We start from the raw sequence: 22,904 nt of genomic DNA on the forward strand, positions 1-22,904 counted from the left end.
TAGCAAACACATCAATAATATCCTTCCATTGTATATTCCACCATGACTCCAGAACAAGAGCATAAGCAGGGAACCATCATGGTTGTTCAGGGGCTGGTTCTCCCTCCACCACAAGAAACACTAAACAAACAAAAATATGCATCCTGGAAGGAAAGATGACCACCAAAAGCTACTCTGCGTTCTGCCAATGACAAATTAATGAAAGCATGATATGCAAAGAAAACAATTCCCTCTAAAACTGAAGGGAGAAAGGGAATAACGAAGACACAGCTGTCCTGGTGACCAGTCAGTCTAGAGAGGGCAACAGAATGGAAGAAAGCCTATAGAGCACTGTGATGACCAAAAAATTCAGAATATTCTAGTGACATCATCAAATCTGTAGCCCAAGCCATCAATGACCCCACAAGTAATGTGAAACCTCAATCCAACGTAATTCTCTTTTCTCTTGAACCAAACCACACTATGAACTTAAAGAAAGTAGCTGATATCATGACCAGTGGAGAACTTGAAATGATCTCCAACCTAACCCTGCAGAACAGCCCACTGGAAGCCAACAATCATGATAAGAGCACAACAGTCCTGAGACCAGCATCCTATAGAGTCATACAGAGGAAGGGGCTTTGCAGAAACACAGAGGTGCCAGTCTACGTTGAAGCTGGAACAGCCAGGCAAAAGGAGCACCATTCTGAAGGACCAGTCACTGGCTTGACAGCTTTACCACACTATCTAAACGAGCAAGCAGCTAAAACTTTTAAGTCTGAGAAATGAGGAAGCACTACTTCTGAAGAATCTGTTTATAAGTTATATAGCAGAAATACTCTGAAAGGCTAGTTTTACTTTAAGAATTGGAATCCTCAGTGAGCTAAAATATTGAATGTAACAAAACCTAAGAATAACCCAGTTCCAGCCCTAGATTCAAAATATAATCAGTACATCTCCTTGAAAACCCCCTCTAAGACATGATCAGTACCAATAATTTCTTGACTATTTTCCCTGACAGCAAGCTCATGCTCTCTCTCTCTCTTTCTCGCTGTCTCTCTCCATGAGGATAATTTTATCACTATTTAAATGTTAATGCAGCAGGCACCAAAGTAAAATGACTTTATATTCACTAGAAAACATCAAGACACTAGAAAATTAATGGCATGTTCACGAGTCACCATTAGTTGTAAACAGAGTATTTGGGATCTACTGCCTCAGTTTGTGGGCACTATTAAGTACATCAAAGAATTATACATTTAAGCCAACAATAGTTAAATGGACAGTTTTATTTGGAAACCAGAGATTTAAAAATTACGACTTTTCAGAATCATACAGCTGGGAGGTTGAGGTTAATCAAAATGACCTTTTATCTCCTGGTTACGCAGGACTTGGTAAAGAATGAATACCTTTGTGGTTTTAGTGGACCCCAATCTTACACACTTGAAAATGTGCAGCCACAGGTATGACCAGCATATCACTAAGTAGATGACATTTTGGAACGAGCGGTTCTGCTGCGCATAAAGGTAAAAGCATGTATTTCTATTATCACAGTTTCAAAAAAGTGCAAAGCTGAAAAGGGAGTGCAACGCTATGTGGTCATAGGCTAACACCTTGTTACTATGATACCAATGGCTTTGCCTCCTCATTGTCTATCTCCAGACATAAACATGCTAAGAAAAATGAACTTCCAACTAAAAGATGGGTATTGCCTGCAGGGCAAGCCTGGACTCCAAAAGAAAGCAACTGCCAACATATTCCAAAGCTAAGAATTGTCTCTTTCTTCAAGTTTTAATGTTTAAAAATGCTTTAAAATTTTTAGCAAGAAACATTTTCCATGCAAAGAAACACTAAGAATTGAACTCCACTTATAACTCCATTCATCATGTCATCTTACTTTCACTCATGCTTAAATGCAGATGTCTACTATTTTCAATTATTTCATGCTTCAACAGTAAATTTTAACCTAACGATCATTCTTCCAAGAAGCAAATGAAAACTAAATTGGCCCTATGCACAAAACTCTACAGGCAAATTAAGTAAAAACTCTTCTTTGTTCTAAATCTGCCATAGAGCCGGACATTTCCCAGCCAGGTCTTATGTGGTAATGGTTGTACAAGATCATTCAGACTGTATGACGTATGCTATTGAAGGCTCTCTTTGGCTTTGTCAGAGTCCATGGACTACCATATATTCATTTTTACACACTAGTATTTAGCAGATAGTTAGTCTCAATAATCATTAGTCCATCATTAAAATGCATAGCCTACTGAAACTGAAGCTTGGCCAGGTCAACCACATCATCAAAGGATTCTGAAGATGTACTCAAAAACCTGATACATTCTTTCTTCTCTGCGTTCTCTTAGCATTGTTCACAATGAAAGCCTACATTTATTTCACATAGGCAATATGTAAAGTAATATAAGGCACAAAGTTCCCACCATCCTCCAAAACAGTTTTTCTGCCTTATATTGCAGCCTTCCTCTTGTCTTTTTTCTGCTACCTGGTTAACATTGCTTTATCTTATCATAACCCAATCAAAATTCCCAAAGATCCAAAAATGCTTAAGCAAAACCTTGCCCTGACCTCATGAAAGTAAAAAGCTTCTGTAAAGCAAAAGACACTGTCATCAGAACAAAACAACAGCCTACAAACTGGGAAAGGATCTTCACCAACCCTATATCTGACAGAGAGCTGATATCCAGAATATATAAAGAACTAAAGAAGTTAAAAAGCAATATATCAAGTAATCCAATTAAAAAAAATTAGGGTACGGAGCTAAACAGAGAATTCTCTGTAGAGGAATATAGAATGGCAGAGAAACACTTAAAGAGATGCTCAACATCCTTAGCCATCAGAGAGATGCAAATCAAAACGACCCTGAGATTTCACCTTACACCCATCAAAATGGCTAAAATCAAAAACTCAAATGACAACACATGCTGGAAAGGTTGTGGAGAAAGGGGAACCCTCCTCCACTGCTGGTGGGAATGTAAACTGGTACAACCATTTTGGAAATCAATCTGGTGCTTTCTCAGACAATTAGGAATAGTGCTTCCTCAAGACCCAGCTATACCACTCCTAGGCATATATCCAAAAGTTGCTCAAGTACACAACAAGGACATTTGCTCAACCATGTTTGTAGCAGCTTTATTTGTAATAGTCTAAACCGGAAACAACCCAGATGTCCATCAAAGGAGAGGATACAGAATGGATACAGAAATTGTGGTACTTTTAAACAATGGAATATTACTCAGCAATCAAAATCGAGGAAATAATGAAATTTGCAGGCAAATGGTGAGATCTAGAAAAGATCATTCTGAGTGAGGTATCCCAGAAGGAGAAAGACACACATGGTATATACTCACTTATATAGATCTATAAGATATGATAAACATAATGAAATCTATACACCTAAAGAAGATGAACAAGAAAGAAGACCCTGGGTAAGATGATCAATCCTCACTTAGAAAGACAAATGGGATGGGCATTGGATGTAGGAGAAAACAAGTAACAGGACAGGAGCCTACCACAGAGGGCCTCTGAAAGACTCTACCTAGCAGTGTATCAAAGTAGATACTCATAACCAAACCTTCACAGAGTGCAGGGAATCATATGAAAGAAGGGGGAGTTAGTATGACGTGGAGAGGATAGGAGCTCCACAAGGACCAAATATATCTGGGCACAGGGCTCTTTTCTGAGACTGATACTCCAAAACAAAGAACGATGTATGGATATAACCTAGAACCTCTGCTTGGATGTAGCCCGTGGTAGCTCAGTAACCAATTGGTTTCCCATAGTAAGGGGAACAGGGACTATTTCTGACATGAACTCAATGGCAGGCTCTTTGACCTCCACACACACACACACACACACCCAAGGGAGGAGCAGCCCTGCTAGGCCACAGAGGAGGACTCTGCAGCCAGTCCTGAAGATACCTGATAAAACAGGGTCAGATGAAAGGGGAGGAAGTCCTCCCCTATCAGTGGACTTGGAAAGGGGCAAGGAGGACATGAGGGAGGGAGAGTGGGATTGGGAGGGAATGAGGGAGTGGGATACAGCTGGGATACAGAGTTAATAAAATGTACATAATAATAAAAATAAAAATTAAATAAGTAAATAAAGAAAGAGCTGCCCTGCTCTCAAAGTCTCAATTTCAGTAAATAAAAAGCAGGAGTGAATGTGCATATTAATATGTTTCTGAGTATTGTTGGTGCTGCTGGCTCAAAGAGCATTTTAATACTCAGTATCCTTAATGATCACAAAAATAGGTTATTAAATGAATATATCTGTATAAATGGAGAGGGGGGAAGCATAGAATCTACTTATTATCCACAGTGTCACTCATTCAAAGGTTTGGAAAGGGCTAAGTCGTTCCCTAAGTGAATCTGATAGGTTTCAGAAGTCATTAAACTACAGATAGCTCAAAAACCACCCAGAGGTCTTTCTTAACATCACCAAATCAAAGTTTTGTTTCTACTCCACAAAATAAACCTTCTATTATGCTAAACCATCCTCTTGGTATCCCTAACCGATCTGTCCTTTTGTCCCTTTGTGTTATTTACTGACAGATATCACTGATAAGCTTTTGGACCAGTGGTGCAGTTGGTGCTGTGTGGCACAGCTCCCTACAATCTCTACTCTAGGGCATCTACATGGACACAGTTCCAACATCATGCTAAAGACATTCTAAACAGAAATAACATACAAATGATATCCTTATAGTGTCATTTCTTGTCAGATCTTGTGTATTTTTTATTAAACTAAGATTTTGAAAGATCTATACTAAAGAAAATAAAAGTCCAAAGGACTCAGAGTCCATGATAAAAATAAGCCATTTATGCGGAAATCAATGTGACTGTATGAGAGTGGAGATTGGGAAGTGACTTCTAATAGATTCAAGAGTTCCATGTGGAGTAAGACAATGTTTCAAAATAAGACTGTGACTATGGTTCCACGATTCCATAAACACACTGTAAAAACTGTTCTTTCTAGCTGACCTCAGCCAGTAGCCTGAGAAGCAATAAAACCTGTACTTTCAATGAGTGAACTCTATAGCATATAAATTGTATTCCATTAAAGCTGCTAAAATATCTCAGTCTATAATATGAAAGTACAATCCCAATTCATCATTTTAAACAATGGAATGAATAACTTAATAAGCCAAAGGTACATATTATAACAACTTATAAATTCCATATATTAATGCCTAATGAAATTTAAGTTGTTTCATTTATTATTACCATTTTTAATATAGGTTTTGTTTTTAAGGGTATAGAAACTTCATATATTTGTTAAAGGAACTGTAAATAAAGGAAGACAGGATAGGTTATTCGTATTGCTCAAAACTATAATCAGTTCCTCATCATGGCAGAATTAGGATCATTTCACTAATGTTTGGAATTTAGAAATATTATTCTATATTAGGCAAAGACAGAACCCATCTTCTGCAGGAGCAGAAGAATTGCTGCATTTGCATGTATGACAATGTCACGCTTAAATGTCCTATTCTTACCAATTGCTACAAATAAAAATAAATAGTTCAATTATCTACATTATTAAGTCATATGATAAAATTAGAATTTATCCAGTAGGTTTCATAAATAGCTGTAAGTTTCCCAAAGAACAGAATGTGTATATGCCTTATATGCGAAAAAATGATAAAGTAATAAAATGTTAGCAAAAGGCATATTTCAACAAAAAGGAATATGGGTAGTCATATTAACTTTAAAACTTTTGAAATTATTTAAACATTCAAAAATTAATAAAATAAAATCCATTCGTGGGTCTTGTTTTTGTTCATCTTTAATCCAGTATGATCTCTGCCACTTAACTGGGATATTTAGACATTGATTTGTTTCCTAGCCACATCATCTTGGCTTTGTTTTTTTGTTTTTTGTTTTTTGTTTAAGATTTATTTATTATGTATACAATGTTCTTTCTGCATGTACACCTGCAGGCCAGAAGAGGGAAACAGATTTTATCATAGATGGTTTTGAGCCACCATGTGGTTGCTGGGAATTAAACTCAGGACCTCTGGAAGAGCAGCCAGGGCTCTTTACCTCTGAGCCATCTCTCTGGCCCTTGGCTTTGTTCTTTATCTTTTCTTTCTCCTTTGTTCTTTTTTCTTCCCTTCCTGATTTCATTTAAATTAATCAGTTACTCAGGGATCAATTTTATCTCCTCTGGCAAGCTTTTTGCTATATATTCATTCTGTTTTAGTGCCCTAGGGATTAAACTATACATTCTAAACTTATGATAGTTTATGCTAAACATTATATATCTTCACAAATTCCGTAAGAAACTAATGCCAACACAGATTTGTTTACCAGAAATATAATCTTTTTGAAATAATTGTTATATAATTAACTTGATATATGCTAAACATAAACTTGATATTTCTAAACATAAATGAGGAAACCTCATAAAAAGATACAAAAATCAATAAATAAAGAAAATGATTCTTCACTGTTACCCATATATTTTTTCCTGTAGTACTACCACTTTCCTTCAGCTTAAAAAACTTTCTACATTTCTTTAGTACAGGTCTAAATACTTTCAGCTTTAATTCATTTGAAAATATCTGGTACCAAAGTTAACAGCTAATATTTATATTTTAATTATTTTTATTAATTACAGTTTATTCACTTTGTATCTTCCCTATAGCTTTCTCCTCCCTCCCCTCCCAATCCCACCCTCCCACACCCTCTACCACATCTGTGCTCCTCCCCCAGTCCACTGATAAGGGAAGTCCTTCTCCACTTCCCTCTGATCCTAGTCTATCAGGTCTCATCAGGAGTGGCTGCCATTGTCTTCTTCTGTGGCCTGGTAAGGCTGCTCTCCCCTCAGGGGGAGGTGATCAAAGAGCAGAACAGTCAGTTCCTGTCGGAGACAGTCCCTGTTCCCATTACTATGAACCCACTTGGACACTGAACTGCCATGGGCTACATCTGTGCCGTGGTTCCAGGCCATCTCCATGCATGAGTGGTCCTTGGCTGGAGTATCAATCTCAGCAAAGATCCCTGTGCCCAGACTTTTTGGTTCTGTTGCTCTCCTTGTGGAAGTTCTGTGCTCTCCAGGTCTTACTATCTCCCCCTTCTTTCATAAGATTCCCTGCACTCTGCCCAAAGTTTAGCCATGAGCCTCAGCATCTGCCTTGATACCCTGCAAAGTAGAGACTTTCAGAGGCCCCATGTGGTAGGCTCTTGTCCTGTTCCCTGTTTTTTCCCTCCTCTGTTGTCCATCCTCTTTGCCTTTCTGAACGGGGATTGAGCATCTTAGCCAGAGTCCTCTTTCCTTAGGTGTACAGATTTTCATATGCTAATCCTATATTATATGTTTAGCAAATACTTATGAGTGAGTATATACCCTGTGTGTCTTTCTGCTTCTAGGATAGCTCACTCAGGATGATCTTTTCCAGTTCCCACCATTTACCTTCTTTTGGGGTTGTATATAGGAAATATTTATTTTGTAAATACTAAAACTTGTGTTTCATTCCTATGATGGTTAATCTGTTCTTAAAATTGATGACTGTCATGCTTTTAACATTTTTTTTCTGTTTGTTTCTCAATAGAGAAATAAAAATATTAGATGGGTAAAAAAAAAGAAGAAAAAGAAATAAAATCTGTAACAAGTTAAAAATAAAACTACTGTATCTCAAAAAAAAAAGAAAAAGAAAAAGAAAATATCTGTTTTACTTTCACTTGCTAATAGTATTCTAGGTTGACAATGCCCCACCCCCACCCCCCCTCCACTGGCACTTTCAGAACAACATTCATTGGTTTCTGGCTTATGCTGATCCTGATGCAAGTCAGTGACTTTTGTCATTTTTCCCCCATGGGTGACATGTCCTTTTCTCTCAGGCTACTTTTAAGATTTTTGCCCTTTGGTTTTCAGCAAACTGATAACATATCTAGTAATGATTTTTTTTCTTTGTTAGTATTACTTGGGATTGGTTGGACTTCTTGATATATGGGTCTGTATTTCCAACAATTCTAGCCATTATTTCCTACCCTAATCTTCTCCCTCTAACACTGCAAACACGTAAATGTAAAACTGAAAGAAATTAGAACAGAAAGATTAGTTTGTTGTCACTAAGTAGATTAGCCTGTTGTCACTCTGTACTTTGGTTTGGATGGGTTAAAACAATCTATGATCAGGTTCACTGATCCTCTCTAGGGTATACAATTTACTACTTACTCCATCTGGTAATGTTTTTATCTCAGATACTAATTTTTGTCCACTTTTATTCTGCTTATGCATCACACTTTCAGACTTTTCAAAGCATTATAACTACATGCTTGAAGGTGTGCATCATTATTGAAATCTTACTTTAAAGAGAGGTGAGATCGTCAATCGATTACTTAACAAGTGGATCAGCAATCCTCATTTAGAAAGACAAATGGGATGTGCATTGAACGTATGACAGGAGTCTACCGCAGAAGGCATCTGAAAGACTCTACCTAGCAGTTTTTCAAAGCAGACACTAAGACTCATAACCAAACCCTCGGCAGAGTGCAGGGAATCATATGAAAGAAGGGGAGTTAGTATGATATGGAAAGGATAGGAGCTCTACAAGGACCAAATATATCCGGGCATAGGGTCTTTTCTGAGATTGACACTCAACCAAGGACCATCTATGGATATAACCTAGAACTTCTGCTCAGATGTGGCCCGTGGTAGCTCAGTAACCAAGTAGTTTCCCAAAGTAAGGGGAACAAGGACTAATTCTAACAGGATCTCAAGGGCAGGCTCTTTGACCTCCCCACCCCCCAAGGGAGGAGCAGTCCTGTTAGGCCACAGAGGAGGACTTTGCAGCCAGCCCTGAAGATACCTGATAAAACAGGGTCAAATGAAAGGGAAGGAGGTCCTCCCCTATCAGTGGACTTGGAATGGGGCAGGGAGGAGACCAGGGAGGGAATGTGGGGTTGGGGAGGGAATGAGAGAGCCGGATACAGCTGAGACACAGAGTTAACAAAATGTAACTAATAAGAAAAATAAAATTAAAAAAGAAAAGTGGATCAGTTCAATTCAGGAGGGACTTTGGGGGTTTCCAGTTTTGGAGGTGAACCACTGCTCTATGATTAAAAGGGCTATGCTCCTAAAGCATAAAGTCACATCTGAAACCACAGGATACTTTGGCATGTTCTCTCCCCATTCCCAAATATTTGCATATCCTTTCAGAATCTCCAATCAGCAATCAGTACAACAGTGGTTGTTTTCTCTGAGGCTTGTGGTATATGTTTGACCAAGGGGTCAAGCAACTCTGCTTTAAATTTTCTAAGCCTCCTTTTACATGCAATTTCCTTCTCTCTAGTACCCTAACTCACAAGTTTCAGAAGCCTCTACCTCCCTGAACTCTGATCTCTGATTCCTCTGCTAAGATAGTCTTTTGGACTTCACTTCGCTTTGACAGTACCTTGAAAATCACCCATCAAGAACAGTAAGAAACAACTGGAACAAACCTCATTTTCTGCTAACCATTTTACTTGAGTCCATTCAGATTTATAGTGCTTACTGCAAGAGGTAATTGCAACATAGCCAAAATTATGAGTCCAGAATTCCAGCAATATTTGAAAATGCTTTAACATGTTATTTTATATCATGAAAGCATGTTTCATGTCATGTGGCAAACATTTCTATAAGCAAACAAGGATGGAAAGTGTTGAACAACCATCTCCAACCCATAAAGATATTTGATTCAAAGATATTTGATTCAATAATTGCTGAGGGTTGTTCTTATGCTAGCCCTCAAGATCTGGTTAAACCTATCCTTGTTGTGTAAATCTGCCTTAGTCATTATATATTTGATTGCTAGATTAAAAAGCCTATACCTGAGCAGGGCAGGGTAGATGTGGCTAAGGTTCCTGGGCTGTGGACAATAAAATCACTGGAGACAGACGGAGGGGAAGAAAGGAAGAAAGGATACCACCATGGGTTAGCATGGAGAAGAAACCCCATGGACTAGGAGGAAGGACTCCAATAATGGCATAAAAAGGTCCAGATGAAGAATACAAGCACGTACCATGGGACTATAAATAGAAGATAGTTCAGATAGGAATGGAAAGGAGGATGGCATTGAATGGGGGCTGGGAGATGGATGGAGCGGTTATTGAGACAGAGTAAGTGAAATATCTGCCCGGCCCAAGATAAATAAGGCAATTATAAATCTAACAGGTGTCTGTATTTTATTATTTGAGATAGTGGGTTAAATAAATAATACTGCCATGATAATCTTAAGGCTAAAATAAATATTATATGGCCCAACACTTATTTTTTATTTACTACAATACATTTTTCAAGCACCTATTACAAGTACATAGTAACTGCATATTAGTAAAAAGAAACCAGACAAAGTAGATTCAATCCATCTAAACAGAACAAATGCACTTCACCAGTTTCCCAAAAATAAGTATAGAAAATGAGTTACTAAGAATCAACCTTTTTCAATATACCAGAAGCATACACAGCATATATTCTCAAAAATGACTACAATTTGCATTCATGATTTATTTACCACTGCAAACATGCCTATTTTCTGTGCAAGTGATTTTATTTCAACATAGTTACATTTTTCAATTCTCTACATGTACTTATCCTTTTTAATATTAAGTAGATATTACCATTTCTACTTTGCTATGTTAAACTTGTTTTGGCTATCTCTTAAATGCATAACTAATTTTCATCTGGCCAAATCAAATATATTTTTCTAGCAAGGATAAAAATGTAATGCACTTTCAAAATGCCATGTAAGCAGTATAATATCAAACAGTAATGTAATTCCTTTGCTCTTCAACAAATGAAAGTGATACATTTGTAACCACATATTTATTATCATCTGACAGAATAAGCTCCTGACCTGCCTAGAAAAGGTGATTGTAAGAAAATAGTGAAATTAAGCTCAGCCATAGTCATAAAATAGTTTTAAAAGATTTGAATATTAATTATCTCCCCCCACACACACACACTTCTCTTTCTTTTACAACAGGGTCTCATTCCATAGCAATGGCTAGCAATTAACTCTCTATAAATCACAGAATGGCCACAAACTTATGATCTTCCTCTATTAACCACCCAAGTTATTTATGAGCTAAATATATGACTAATTTCAATGAAATAAAGAACAAATAAGTAGAAATCCTGATAGTATATATCTTTGATTGCGACATATTGAGAATCAGCTCTTCTGCTTCTTAAAGCCTGACCCCCCAAAATCATAATAATAATAAATAATATTAATCATAAAAGTTCATTAGACATCCTTTTAAAGATGGTAGAAAATAACATCATCCCCTTTCACTGAACGCATTACTTCCTCATCCAGCTTGTGTTTCTTAAGGTCAAAATTTGGGTGACTGCTTTCTATTGCTCTCCACTGTTGTCCCCAATTATACAATATCTTTGTATAAATATTATACACATTATTATACAAATATTATACAAATATATATTATATAAATATTATACAAATATTCTTTGTATAAAGAGCCCTTACCTGCAGCACATCTTGGATCTTCACCCACACATCTGCCATGTCATATAATTTGATGTCTTCCTGCTGTGTTGGCTGGGTCCCAACAGAGTCCTGCAGGTACCCCAACACCACAGAGTGAGCAGTGGCTACAGCATTAAACTTATCAAACAAAAGTTCCAGCAGTTCTAGAAGTAACCTGTAGAAAAACAAACCAACAAACAAATAAATGATACTTACATAAACACATACAACATACATGAATGGTTTACAACTTGCCTGCAAGAAAGAAAATATCACCTCCAGTGAAAAGCCCATCACAGTGTGAACAGTTAAAACTTCACATTCCAACAGATTTGATTTTGAACAGCTGCTCGATCTAAGCAATTTTTTATGCCTATCTAGTCTCAGATTACTGTCACTAAATGAAGATTACTTAAGAATTTATAAATCTATTATAAAATCCCTAAACCAGCAGCCTAATAAACACAGTACCTTCTCAGCATCTTTGAGGTTATAGAATCACAACTATTCTGTATTCATATAGGTGGTTTCCAATGAATTCTGACAAATTTTTCAGACAGCAGTTCACATGCTACACAAAATATGCTATTTTCCAGCAACAAATGGAGAGCTTTGGTAAGGGCACTAATCCTGTAAGTCATGGGAAGCTGTGCTTACTATCATTCAAATGAGTGGCCTAAGGTGTCTGGAAAAAAAAAAAATAGACACCTGCTGAGCAATCTGACTTTGACTACAGGGAGCAGCTTAGGCATCCGCATTATCTCATTTATCATAAAGAGATATGCTGGACACATATTATTACATTAATTCTATACACTCAAGGACACAAAACGAGGTTGCAAAGCAGCTAGTCTGAGAGTAAGAGTTGATTTCAAGTCAGTGCATTTGGCCACCTACCTCTCACTGTCATTCTAGAATACAGATGTGTATTTAGAAAGCACAGTGCTTTCTGTCATGGATATAAAGTAATTCCTCTACCACACAGCTTTATAGCTTTACTGATCCCTCTCAATTTGGAGAGTAGTTCAAACTAGTTGAACTTACCACATGTGGTTTACATAGGTAGCTTAACAAATACGGGTCACATTTAACTTTATACAGGTATTCTGCCTCCCCTCTCCATTATTTCTTTTTCAGAGTAGAGTCTACAATACATATTTCTAGACTCCAGACCACTTAGAAGATGGTTAGCAAATATTTGCTGAATAAATTTAATGACTATATCATAAATAAAGATTAAAAACCTGGGACTGTGAGCCTCATTGTAAGTTTCTCAGTTCCGGATCCTAAACAAACTGATGAGCCAACCTGCAAACTAGAACAGTAAAGCAAAGGTGCTTTATGGCAGTGTCAATTAACAAGATTTTATTGCCATAAGTGGAGGATACAACCATAATCTCACAAGAACTCACAGCATATTATCTATTCCTATGGCTTCTTTATTGCCCAATTGTTGTAATTAATGTGCCAATGTGACAGCCCATAACTACTCTATGATAAAACTCTAATATCTATTTGACATTGCAATTTCAACAAGAGAAAAATCAATGGTATTTATGTTGTGTTTCAAGCATGCAGTAGACTTGCATAATCTAAAAATTACACGTTGAGTAGGTAGGTAAACAGGAGCCATTTTACCTTTTGTAAGATAACTTTATCTTTTCAATATCAGCTGAGATTTATACCTACATATGTCATATTTTATTTTTATTCTGGAAAGACTCACAAAAACCAGCAGAGAGAAAACTTACCTAACTAAGCATAACAGCTAGAGCAGTAAATTCAGTATTAAGAAAAAAAAAACTGGTATAAAACTGAGATCACACACAGTAATAGTAAATAGTAAATAGTAAACAACTGAAGTTTCTACTTAAAATTGCTATTCGAATGTTAGAATATGGCTCCAAAGTATGAGTCTGTAAGCAGTGTTTCACAGATAGCAAAATAAAAAACATTAAAGCAATTTAACTGTTTTTTTTTAAACTCTATTGATAATGAACTCTCAGGGTTGCTATATTTCTGTTATTACTCTGTCATAATGGTAGTTATATCATCCAATGTCCTCTCTGACAAAAGTGAATCTTTAATTTTCACTTAGCACTGTTTGAAAATACATTAATTGATGACATTCAAAAGTCAAGAGGATACTGTGGTCCAGCTTTCCAGTATCATGAAGCTCTGGCTCTGGGCTCAGAGCTGTGAATGAGCAAGTGAGCAGAAACACAGGAAATGAGGTAGCTCCTCTAAGAATAATGATTTTCTCCACGAATGCTGCCCTCCACAGCTGTGCATCTTATCTGCCAGTTACCAGAGCACCTTACTGAGCAAATGAGCAGAAGCAGGGTTTCTTAATAGAGGCCCAGTGAAGAAATGAGGTGAAATATCACATTCAGAGTCTCTGTTTACATAGAAGAAATGGAAACCCTTAATAAACTGAATCCTGACACAGGGCCAGCTTCAACTACTCCTGTGGGATCAAGGTCAAGGCAGGCCTGCCATGAGAGCATAGCTGTCACAGTTCCAAAGAGCAAGAAAGTGGAGCATCAGCTGGAAGGATATGGACCAGACTTGTGAAGGCTCTACTAGCAGCTCCACCTGCTTAGAGCTATGAATCCACTCAAGGGATGTTTTACAGCAATACAACTATAAATAGTAAGATACCTACAACTACAAGAGAAAAACCTTACTGTTTTCTTGGTTTTTACATGTCAAGTGATATAATCAAGGATGAAAAATCTTGATTCACATAATGAAAAACAAAACTATAAACCACAATGTCATAGAGGACTTGTACCTAGAATATCTTTAAAAAAAAAAAAAAAAAAAAAAACTCCAGTGTGCCAGTGTCCCTTGTAATTATATATACATATATGCAATTATATATTTTTATAAACATATAATTATATTTATGTAACGAGCAAAACTTTAAATATATATTATTGTGGAATAAATACATATCAATGGCCACTGAGCAACACAAAGATATGTGATATCATTATCAGTAAAATAAAACCAAAATGAGGAAACATTCTGATCTACCAGAATAAAACAATAAATAAAAGCAAAGAGAAAGTGCTGTAGTTGTCATACAATATCAGTCAGACTATAAACTGGCACATCCTCCACAGAACAAGCTTACCAGAGACTGCATTTGTAAAATATACACATAACTGAATAAAAACATAGGCACACAAAAGCTTGAATAAAAATGTTCACAGTAGCATTAGTAACAACAAGCAAAAGACCAAAATAATCCAATGTCTCTTTAATGATACACAGATTAAAATGTACTACATTGGATAATAGATAAGAAATTTAACAGTCTGTAGGACAGCAAGACAAACATAGAAAATATACTTGCAAAGAAAATGCAGAAGATGACAGCCTATTTTTATGAGACATCTCCAGGACACAAAAAGTCACAGACACACTAGTGGGCTTTAGAGCAAGAAGAGATTAACTCATAAAGATAGACTGACAGAAGGAACCACACAGTGGTAGTAGTGGTCAGACCCTGGTATTATACTGCATCTTATGAATCACTGACAGAATGCCTGATATTAAAAGTTAAGTTTTGATTCATTCTGACTCACAGTTTTAGAGGGTTCATCCAGTGTTGTGTGGACCCATGAGCTTGGGCAGAACTTGGTAGGGAAAAGTGCCCATGGATGAAATACAATCCTAAAACCATGCATCTACTGAGTTACAGCCTTCAGCCTATAGCTGCAAAACCACCCAACAATATCATGACTCCATCAAGAGATTAACCCATGGTTCAGGTCATAACTCTTGTTAAGCAGTATATGCAGTATATATACCTAATGGTCTAGATATTTCTTAGTCTAATCAAAATTAATGTCTACATACATTCAAGAAGTGAAATGTAAAATATCTGAATTATATTCCAAAACAGCTTAAGATCTAACAGCAGCAGCAGCTATGTCTTGGGTGAAAAAAGACACTGAGTGTCCACAATTCTACTGTGGTAAATTAAAAATACACAGAGCAGTGAAGAAGGGAACCCAGTAACTCAAAAAGAAAACTATACTGAAAGCTTATTCCTCTGAATTCTGCATGCTGAGAAAAAATTAACTTTTTCGTTTGACTCATTTGGATTTTTTTATCCTTCTTTCATAAACAGCATATAAGATATAAAATATTTCTAGCATGGAGGCTCCTCAAAAGAGAGTAGCCACCAACCATATGATCCAATTACACTACAATTAGAATATAATGGAAGGGACATAAATCAGCACACAACAGATGTATTAGAATATCCACATTTCTTGTGATACCAGTCACAAAAGGTAAATTGTAAAACTACCATATATGCCCATCAATGATTGAGTGGATAAATAAAGTATGTTGTATATACACAATTAAAATTCTTTTTTAATTTTTCCATTGTGTGTGTCGGTGTGTATGTGTACATGTAAGGCATGCTCATGCTATGGCATATGTGTTCTCTCACATGAGATGTGTTCTCTCACATGAGGAATTCAGAATTTATTCTACACACACACACAGAGAATGAAAATTCAACTTCTCCAAAAATCTCCAACTGTAAGACCAAGAATTATTACGTGAGCTCGGAGCCTCAAGGGAGATGCTAGAAGGATCAAATCAGAACACAAACAGAGCAAGCTGAGGTAACTGTACAGCAATAAAGAAAGCAAAAGGCCCCAGGTTCTTCTGTCTGGGATTCCGACTTGAGTAGAAGCAATGATGCTGTATTTTCTTTTGAAAGAGAGAAGAGGGGAAGAGATGGAAAAGGGGAAGAGAACTTGAGGTGGGGAAGTGCAACTGAAGGTATAGCCTTAGAATGAAAACTGTTGGGATATAGCTGGATATGTTAAGTTTAATGGGTTATGCCTTAGGTACTTAATATGCAAGTTGGGAGCTCAGGAGACAAGCAGATATTGTAAATGTAATAAACACAAATATTTGAAAAGTGCTATGGGGCAGATATACTTTGAAGGGTTAGATATACAAGGGAGGGCCAGAGCCAACCCTCCTGGGAAAAGCATCATTGAAAAGCAATGATTAGAAAGATGCCAGAGAGAAAGGAGGCCAGAGATATTTTTATAAGACAAAGGAATAGAGAATTATCAACACAGTCAAGGCTTCAGAGAGGTCAGATAAAGGAAAGAGAAATGTACAACTTACAGGTTCCCTGAATTTTCAGGGAGACAGGGAAGGTGACCTCAGGAGTGAACAGTTCATAAAGAAGGTACATTCCTTACCAGCATGCATTCTCTTTAAAACAGAAAAATGTTAAAAATAAGAGGATGTTCCCATTGGGGAACCAATGAACAAAAAGAGACAAGGAGTTGCCCCATGAACAGTGCATGAATCTGTGCTAATCTTCCCAATTTAAAATTAGCAGAAATAAGTATGCTGTTAATATCCACATGCACTCTCCATTATCCACACAAGATTGGAAAAAAGACACTGAGCATGACGGTAACAACCAACAAAGCTCCAATAAAAACAATCTCCATCCCACTCTGACTACAAAAAGCTTAGAAGAAGAAATAAAACATACTGCAATTAGCTTAACTGCACACTTCAGTTTGGCTCTCTAGACTTCCACCATAAATACAATACACAATACGGCAGATAAGATGCTTAAACTACCTGATTCCTCTTACTAAACTAAACTCTTCAAGGAGAGACCACAGAAACTTAAAGAATTACATCTCAATTAACTAGAATTTCTAATACTCAGAAAAAGAAAATTTTCATAGTTTTATTTTCCTAGAGCACAGCATTATGCCTATAGTATATCATGAAACTAAATATGAACAGAGAGACAAGATAGCAAAAAGTCTAAGGACCAGGGTAGAGTACTCACATGAGAATGCTAGATTTAAATACCAGCTGTCTTGAGATTAGCCATGAGATTTTCACTCAGGTTCCTCAATCATAATTCCCTACCTGAAAAGAGATTAAGCTAGTAGAATTTGGTCTCTGGCATCTGGCCAAAAGAAAACTGACATAATAGTTCTCTAATTCTGCTGTATTCCTGAAGTCGTTCCAAAGAAAATAATTATAAATAGCATTCATTCATTCATTCATTTCATTGATTCTTCTCTCACATACATACACAGAAACAAACACTAAATAAGTAAATAAATAAATAAATGCACATATACCAAAAACAATCAAATAAACAAAAACAGTGGTATGTGCAGTCACCTGAATAGCCAACACTGTACCAGAAATGAAGACCTATTTTTGCAACTCATTGTAGTCATAAGGAGAACAATGAAATTGTAGGACTGGAATATTATCAAAAGTCTTGGATTCAAAATGCCAACCTGGGGTCTTTCCTCATCTTGTGGCAAGCGGCAAAGCTGTCCAGATATATGAGAACCTTGAGAAAGTAAAAACGATATTGGTGCTGACATGCACATGACAAACACGATGACACTGAAGATGCGGACCAAGAAGGACAATGATGAGTTCTACCCTAACGACATCTCTCTACTCACCTCTCTCAATGTGCTAGGACCTGCACTAAAGATTCACTTTCGAGTATCTCATTTCATCATCTAAGCCCACTTAACCACTACTTAGTAGTCTAAAACTCATAAAAAAAATAATAGAACCGGGGCTGGAGAGAGGGCTCAGAGATTAAGAACACTCACTGTTCTTCCAAAGGTCCTGAGTTCAATTCCCAGCAACCACATGGTGACTCAAAACCATCTATAGTAAGATCTGGTATGAATGCAGAATGTTGTATAAATAATAAATCTTTAAAAAAAAAAGAAAAGATTAATTAAAAAAATTGCTTATAGAGAAAAACAAAAAATATCAAAATAATAATAATAGAACAGGGCTTCTAAGATAGCAGAACCAGTGTGTATCATACCTGAGGGGCAGAAGATCAGAGATTGTGAAACCTGTGAGTAAACAGGCAGCTGGCTCCAAAACACAAACTTTGGTGCTTCCAGACAGAGGGATCATCCCAGAATATGGGGACAATCAGATCCAGGAGCCTCCCACACACAGGCCGTCTACTGTGAGTTCTCTGTCCTTTCCTCATACTGCTGGTCCCCAGTTCCAGGGACTTTCACCTCCAGCAGCCAGACATCAGACCCCTCCCCCCACACTTCTTCCTCCACATCCACACCCACCTCCAAGGGCAGCATCTGGATGCCTGGAATAGTATCAAAACATCCAGAACAGAGTTCTACCAGTCCCCTGTGGAGAACAGGTGGACAATGAAACTGGAAGGAATCCCGGATCCAAGATGGCAGAGTCCAGATGAATCTGAGTCCCAGGAGCACAGTGTCTGGAAGGCCTGTAAGCCACAGCTCAGCTGCCTTCTAAGGCACTGGAACTTCAGCACCCTAGCAGCGGCTACCTGAGCAGACTCACCCCAAACTCCCACAGGTACCACCTGAGGTGCTAATGCCTTGTCCTTCAAGGCACCCACACCTATGCCCACTCCATGCCTTCAGAGCATCCTCACCTGCCCCCCCCCCCTGCCCTTCAAAGTACTCGTACCTTGATCCTTACCCCTGTCCTTCAAGGAACCCAGGCATGTGCCCATGCCCCTGCCCTTCAAGGCACCTGTGCCCAAGCCATGCCTTCCTTCCAAAACATTCACCCCAGCATGGCTGCATCTGAAATGCCAGCACCCATTTGTGTTCCCCTAGACCTCTCTCATCATCCTAAAGACTACTCCAGACTCCAGAGCGTGGTAGATCCAGACTACGATGCACATTCCAGGAACAAACAGCCAAGACTACAGACAACAAAACCGCTAAAAGCCAGCATAAAAACACAATCAACAAAAAACAGGACATCATAGCTCCACCAGAAACCCAAAAAAAAACAATGGATCGTCTTATGCCAGTGGATCTTCAAATGCAGCTGAAACACAGGAAAATGACCTTAGATCTATGCATATGCAGTTATTAGAGGCATATGAAGAGTAAATGAATAAATATCTCAAAGAAATACAGGAAAATACAATCAAAGAAATGGAGGTCAACAAGGACAGACAGGAAAACACAATAAAACAAGTGAAGGAAATGAATAAAAGTGGTCAAGACCTGAAAACACAATTAAAATCAAAAAAGAAAACACGAACTGAGAATACCACAGAGACTGAGAACTTAGAGAAGAGATCAGAAACAACAAAAGCAAGCATCACCAACAGAATACAAGAGATGAAGTAATGAATCTCACACAAGGTACAATTGAAGGAATCAATTGACCTCTCAAAAAAAAATATTAAAAAGAAAAAAATTACTGACACAAAACACCCAAGAAATCAGGGATAACATGAAAAGACAAAACCTAAGAATAATAGGAATTATGAAACAGAAGATTCCAGGCTCCGAGGTCCAGAAAATATTTTCATGAAAATCAACCCCAACCTAAAGAAAGAGACGCCCTTAAACAGAGGCCTACAGAACACCAAATACTAAACCAGAAAAGAAATCTCACATAATAATCAAAATACTAAATAAAGAAAATATTAAGAGCAGCAAGGGAAAAAGGCCAAGTAACATATGAAGGGACACCTGAAATATAAGAATCACACCTAACTTCTCAACAGAGACCATAAGCCAGAAGGGCCTGAGCAGGTGTGATGCAGACACTAAGAGAACACAGATGCCAACCCAGACTACTATAGCCAGCAAAACGTTCAATCATCATAGGTGGAGAAAACAAGATATTCCAAGACTAAACTAAATTTTAAAAATATCTATGTATCAACCCAACCCTACAGTAGATACTAGGGGAAAAAAAAAAAAAAAAAAAAAACTCCAACCGAATGAGATCAACTACACCTAAAAAAACAAAATATATAGATAACTTCACAACATCAAAACCAAAAGACAACAAGCAAACAAACATACAATCACGACCAACTCCACAATAAAAGGAAATATCAATATCAACGGACTCAACTCTTAAATAGAACGACACAGGCTAACAGAATGTTTGCAGAAATAGGATTCAAAATTCTGCCGCATTCAGGAAACACACAGTAAAAAAAGACATTACCTCAGAGTAAAGGGCTGGAAAAGAGTTTTCCGAGCAAAGTACCCAAGAAAGAAGCTGGAGTAGACATTCGATTGAATAAAATTACTTTCAATCAAAATTAATCAAAAGAGATGGTGAAAGATACTTTATTTTCATCAAAGGAAAAGTCCACCAAGAGGACATCACAATCCTGAACATCTATGCCCCAAATACAAGAGCACCAGCATTCGTACAAGAAACATTATTAAACTTTAAATCACACATTGCTTACAATAGAGAAAGACTTCAAGACTCCACTGACACCGATGGACAGATCAGAGACAAAAGCTAAATACAAAAATAATGAAGCTAACAGAGGTCATGAACAAATGGACTTAATAGATTTCTACAGAACTTTTCACCCAAGCCAAAAATATATATACTTTCTTCTCAGTACCACATGGAACATTCTCCAAAATTGACTATATAGTTGGTCACAAAGCAAACTTCAACCAACACAAAAAAATTAAATTAACACATTGTTCTTAATCAGATTGCCATTGATTAAAGCTGGACTTCAACAACACAAAGAGCAAAAACCGTAAACACTCATGAAAAACTCCCTGCTCAATGATCACTGGGTAAGGGAAAAGATAGAGAAACAAATTATAGACTTCCTAGAATTCATTGAAAATAATGGCACAACTTATCCAAACTTATGTGACACCATGAAGGTAGTGCTAAAAGGAAAGATCATAGTGCCTTCATAAAGAAATTGGAGAGATCCAATATCAGCAACTTAACAGATCACCTAAAAGCTTTAGAAAAACAGAAGCAAACACACCCAAGAAAAGTAGATGTCAGGAAATAATCAAACTCAGAGCTGAAATCAATAAATCAGAAACAAAGTGAGAAACAGCCCAAATGCCCCTCCGTGGAAGAATGGATACAGAAATTGTGGTAGATCTACACAATGGAATAATACTCAGAAATTAAAAAAAACAAGGAAATCATGAAATTTGCAGGTAAATGGTGGGATCTGGAAAAGATCATCCTGAGTGAGCTATCCCAGAAACAGAAAGACACACATGGTATATACTCACTCATATAGACATATAATATAGGATAAACCTACTAAAATCTGGACACCTAAAGAAACTGATCAAGAGGGAGGACTCTGGTTAAAATGCTCAATTCCTAATCAGAAAGGCAAAGAGGATGGACATCAGAAGAAGGAGAAAAGAGGGAACAAGTCAGGAGCCTGACACAGAGGACCTCTGAAAGGCTCTGCCATGCAGACTATCAATGCAGATGCTGAGACTTATGGGCAACCTTTGGGCAGAGTGCAGGGAATCTTAGGAAAGAAGTGGGAAACAGTAAGATCCGGAGAGGACAGGAAGAGCAACAGGACCAAAAAATCTGAGCAGAGGGGTCTTTCCTGAGACTGATACTCCAACCAAGGACTATGCATGGAGATAACCTAAGACCCCTGCACAGATGGAGCCCATGGCAGTTCAGTTTCCAAGTGAGTTCCATTGTAATAGGAACAGGGACTGTCTCTGACATGAACTGATTGGCCTGCTCTTTAATTACCTACCCCTGAAGGGGAAGCAGCATTACCAGGCCACAGAAGAAGACAATGCAGCCACTCCTGATGAGACCTAATTGACTAGGATCAGAAGAAAGGAAAAGAGGTCCTCCCCTATCAGTGGACTTGGGGAGGGGCATGCATGCAGAGGGTGGAGGAAGGGAGGGATTTGGATGGGAGAGGGAGGGAACCACGGGGGGGGGGGATACAAAGTGAATAAAGTTTAATTAATAAAATAAATAAATAAATAAATAAAGTGAAATAAAATTAAAAAAGAAAGAAAATAGAGACAAACTCCCTGGCAACAATCAATGGGAATCAGTTGGAAATTGGGTGGGACAATTCTCCCCAATGTTTCAGATATGCTTTAGAAATATAGCCATTGTGATTATATTCCTAAGCCATTGTGATTGTGTGCCTCAGAAAAGGTTACCCTGCCCTGCTAAACTTTACCCAATTCTGTAACACCAAGGCTTGTGCCCCCCCCCCCCGCTTGCTGCCATGGAAACCCCCTGATCACAGGCTTTCTCTTTAAAAATCCTGTTCATTCAGAGCTCGGGGTCCCACTTTTCTACTGCTGCATCAGTAAGATTTGGGTCCCAAGTTCGATTGCTCTCATAATAAAGCTCTCTTGCAATTGAAAAAAAAAATTAATAAATAAATAAGTCAGAAACAAAGAGAACAAAGAATCAACAAGATAAACAAACCTATAGGCAAACTAACTAAAAGACAGACGGTGCCCAAATTAAAAAAATCAGAAATGAAAAGTGGTACATAACAACAGCCACTGAGGAAATCCAAAGAATCATTAGATCTTATTTCAAAAACCTGTAAACCACAAATTCAAAAACACAAACAAAA

General features: G+C 37.5%; 1 protein-coding gene across 6 annotated transcripts in view; it reads right to left on the bottom strand.

Annotated features, from left to right (window-relative positions):
* The window catches only part of Exoc4 (exocyst complex component 4), an 817,398-nt gene that overhangs the window by 692,233 nt on the left and 102,261 nt on the right, over positions 1–22,904 (bottom strand). For all 6 annotated transcript variants that reach the window (XM_060380213.1, XM_060380214.1, XM_060380218.1 and 3 more), the window contains exon 7: positions 11,474–11,648. In XM_060380213.1, coding sequence (XP_060236196.1) covers positions 11,474–11,648 — 175 coding nt within the window. The remainder of the gene's footprint in view (positions 1–11,473; positions 11,649–22,904) is intronic.

This window comes from Meriones unguiculatus, chromosome 3 (genome assembly GCF_030254825.1).
Source record: "Meriones unguiculatus strain TT.TT164.6M chromosome 3, Bangor_MerUng_6.1, whole genome shotgun sequence".
Lineage (NCBI taxonomy): Eukaryota > Metazoa > Chordata > Mammalia > Rodentia > Muridae > Meriones > Meriones unguiculatus.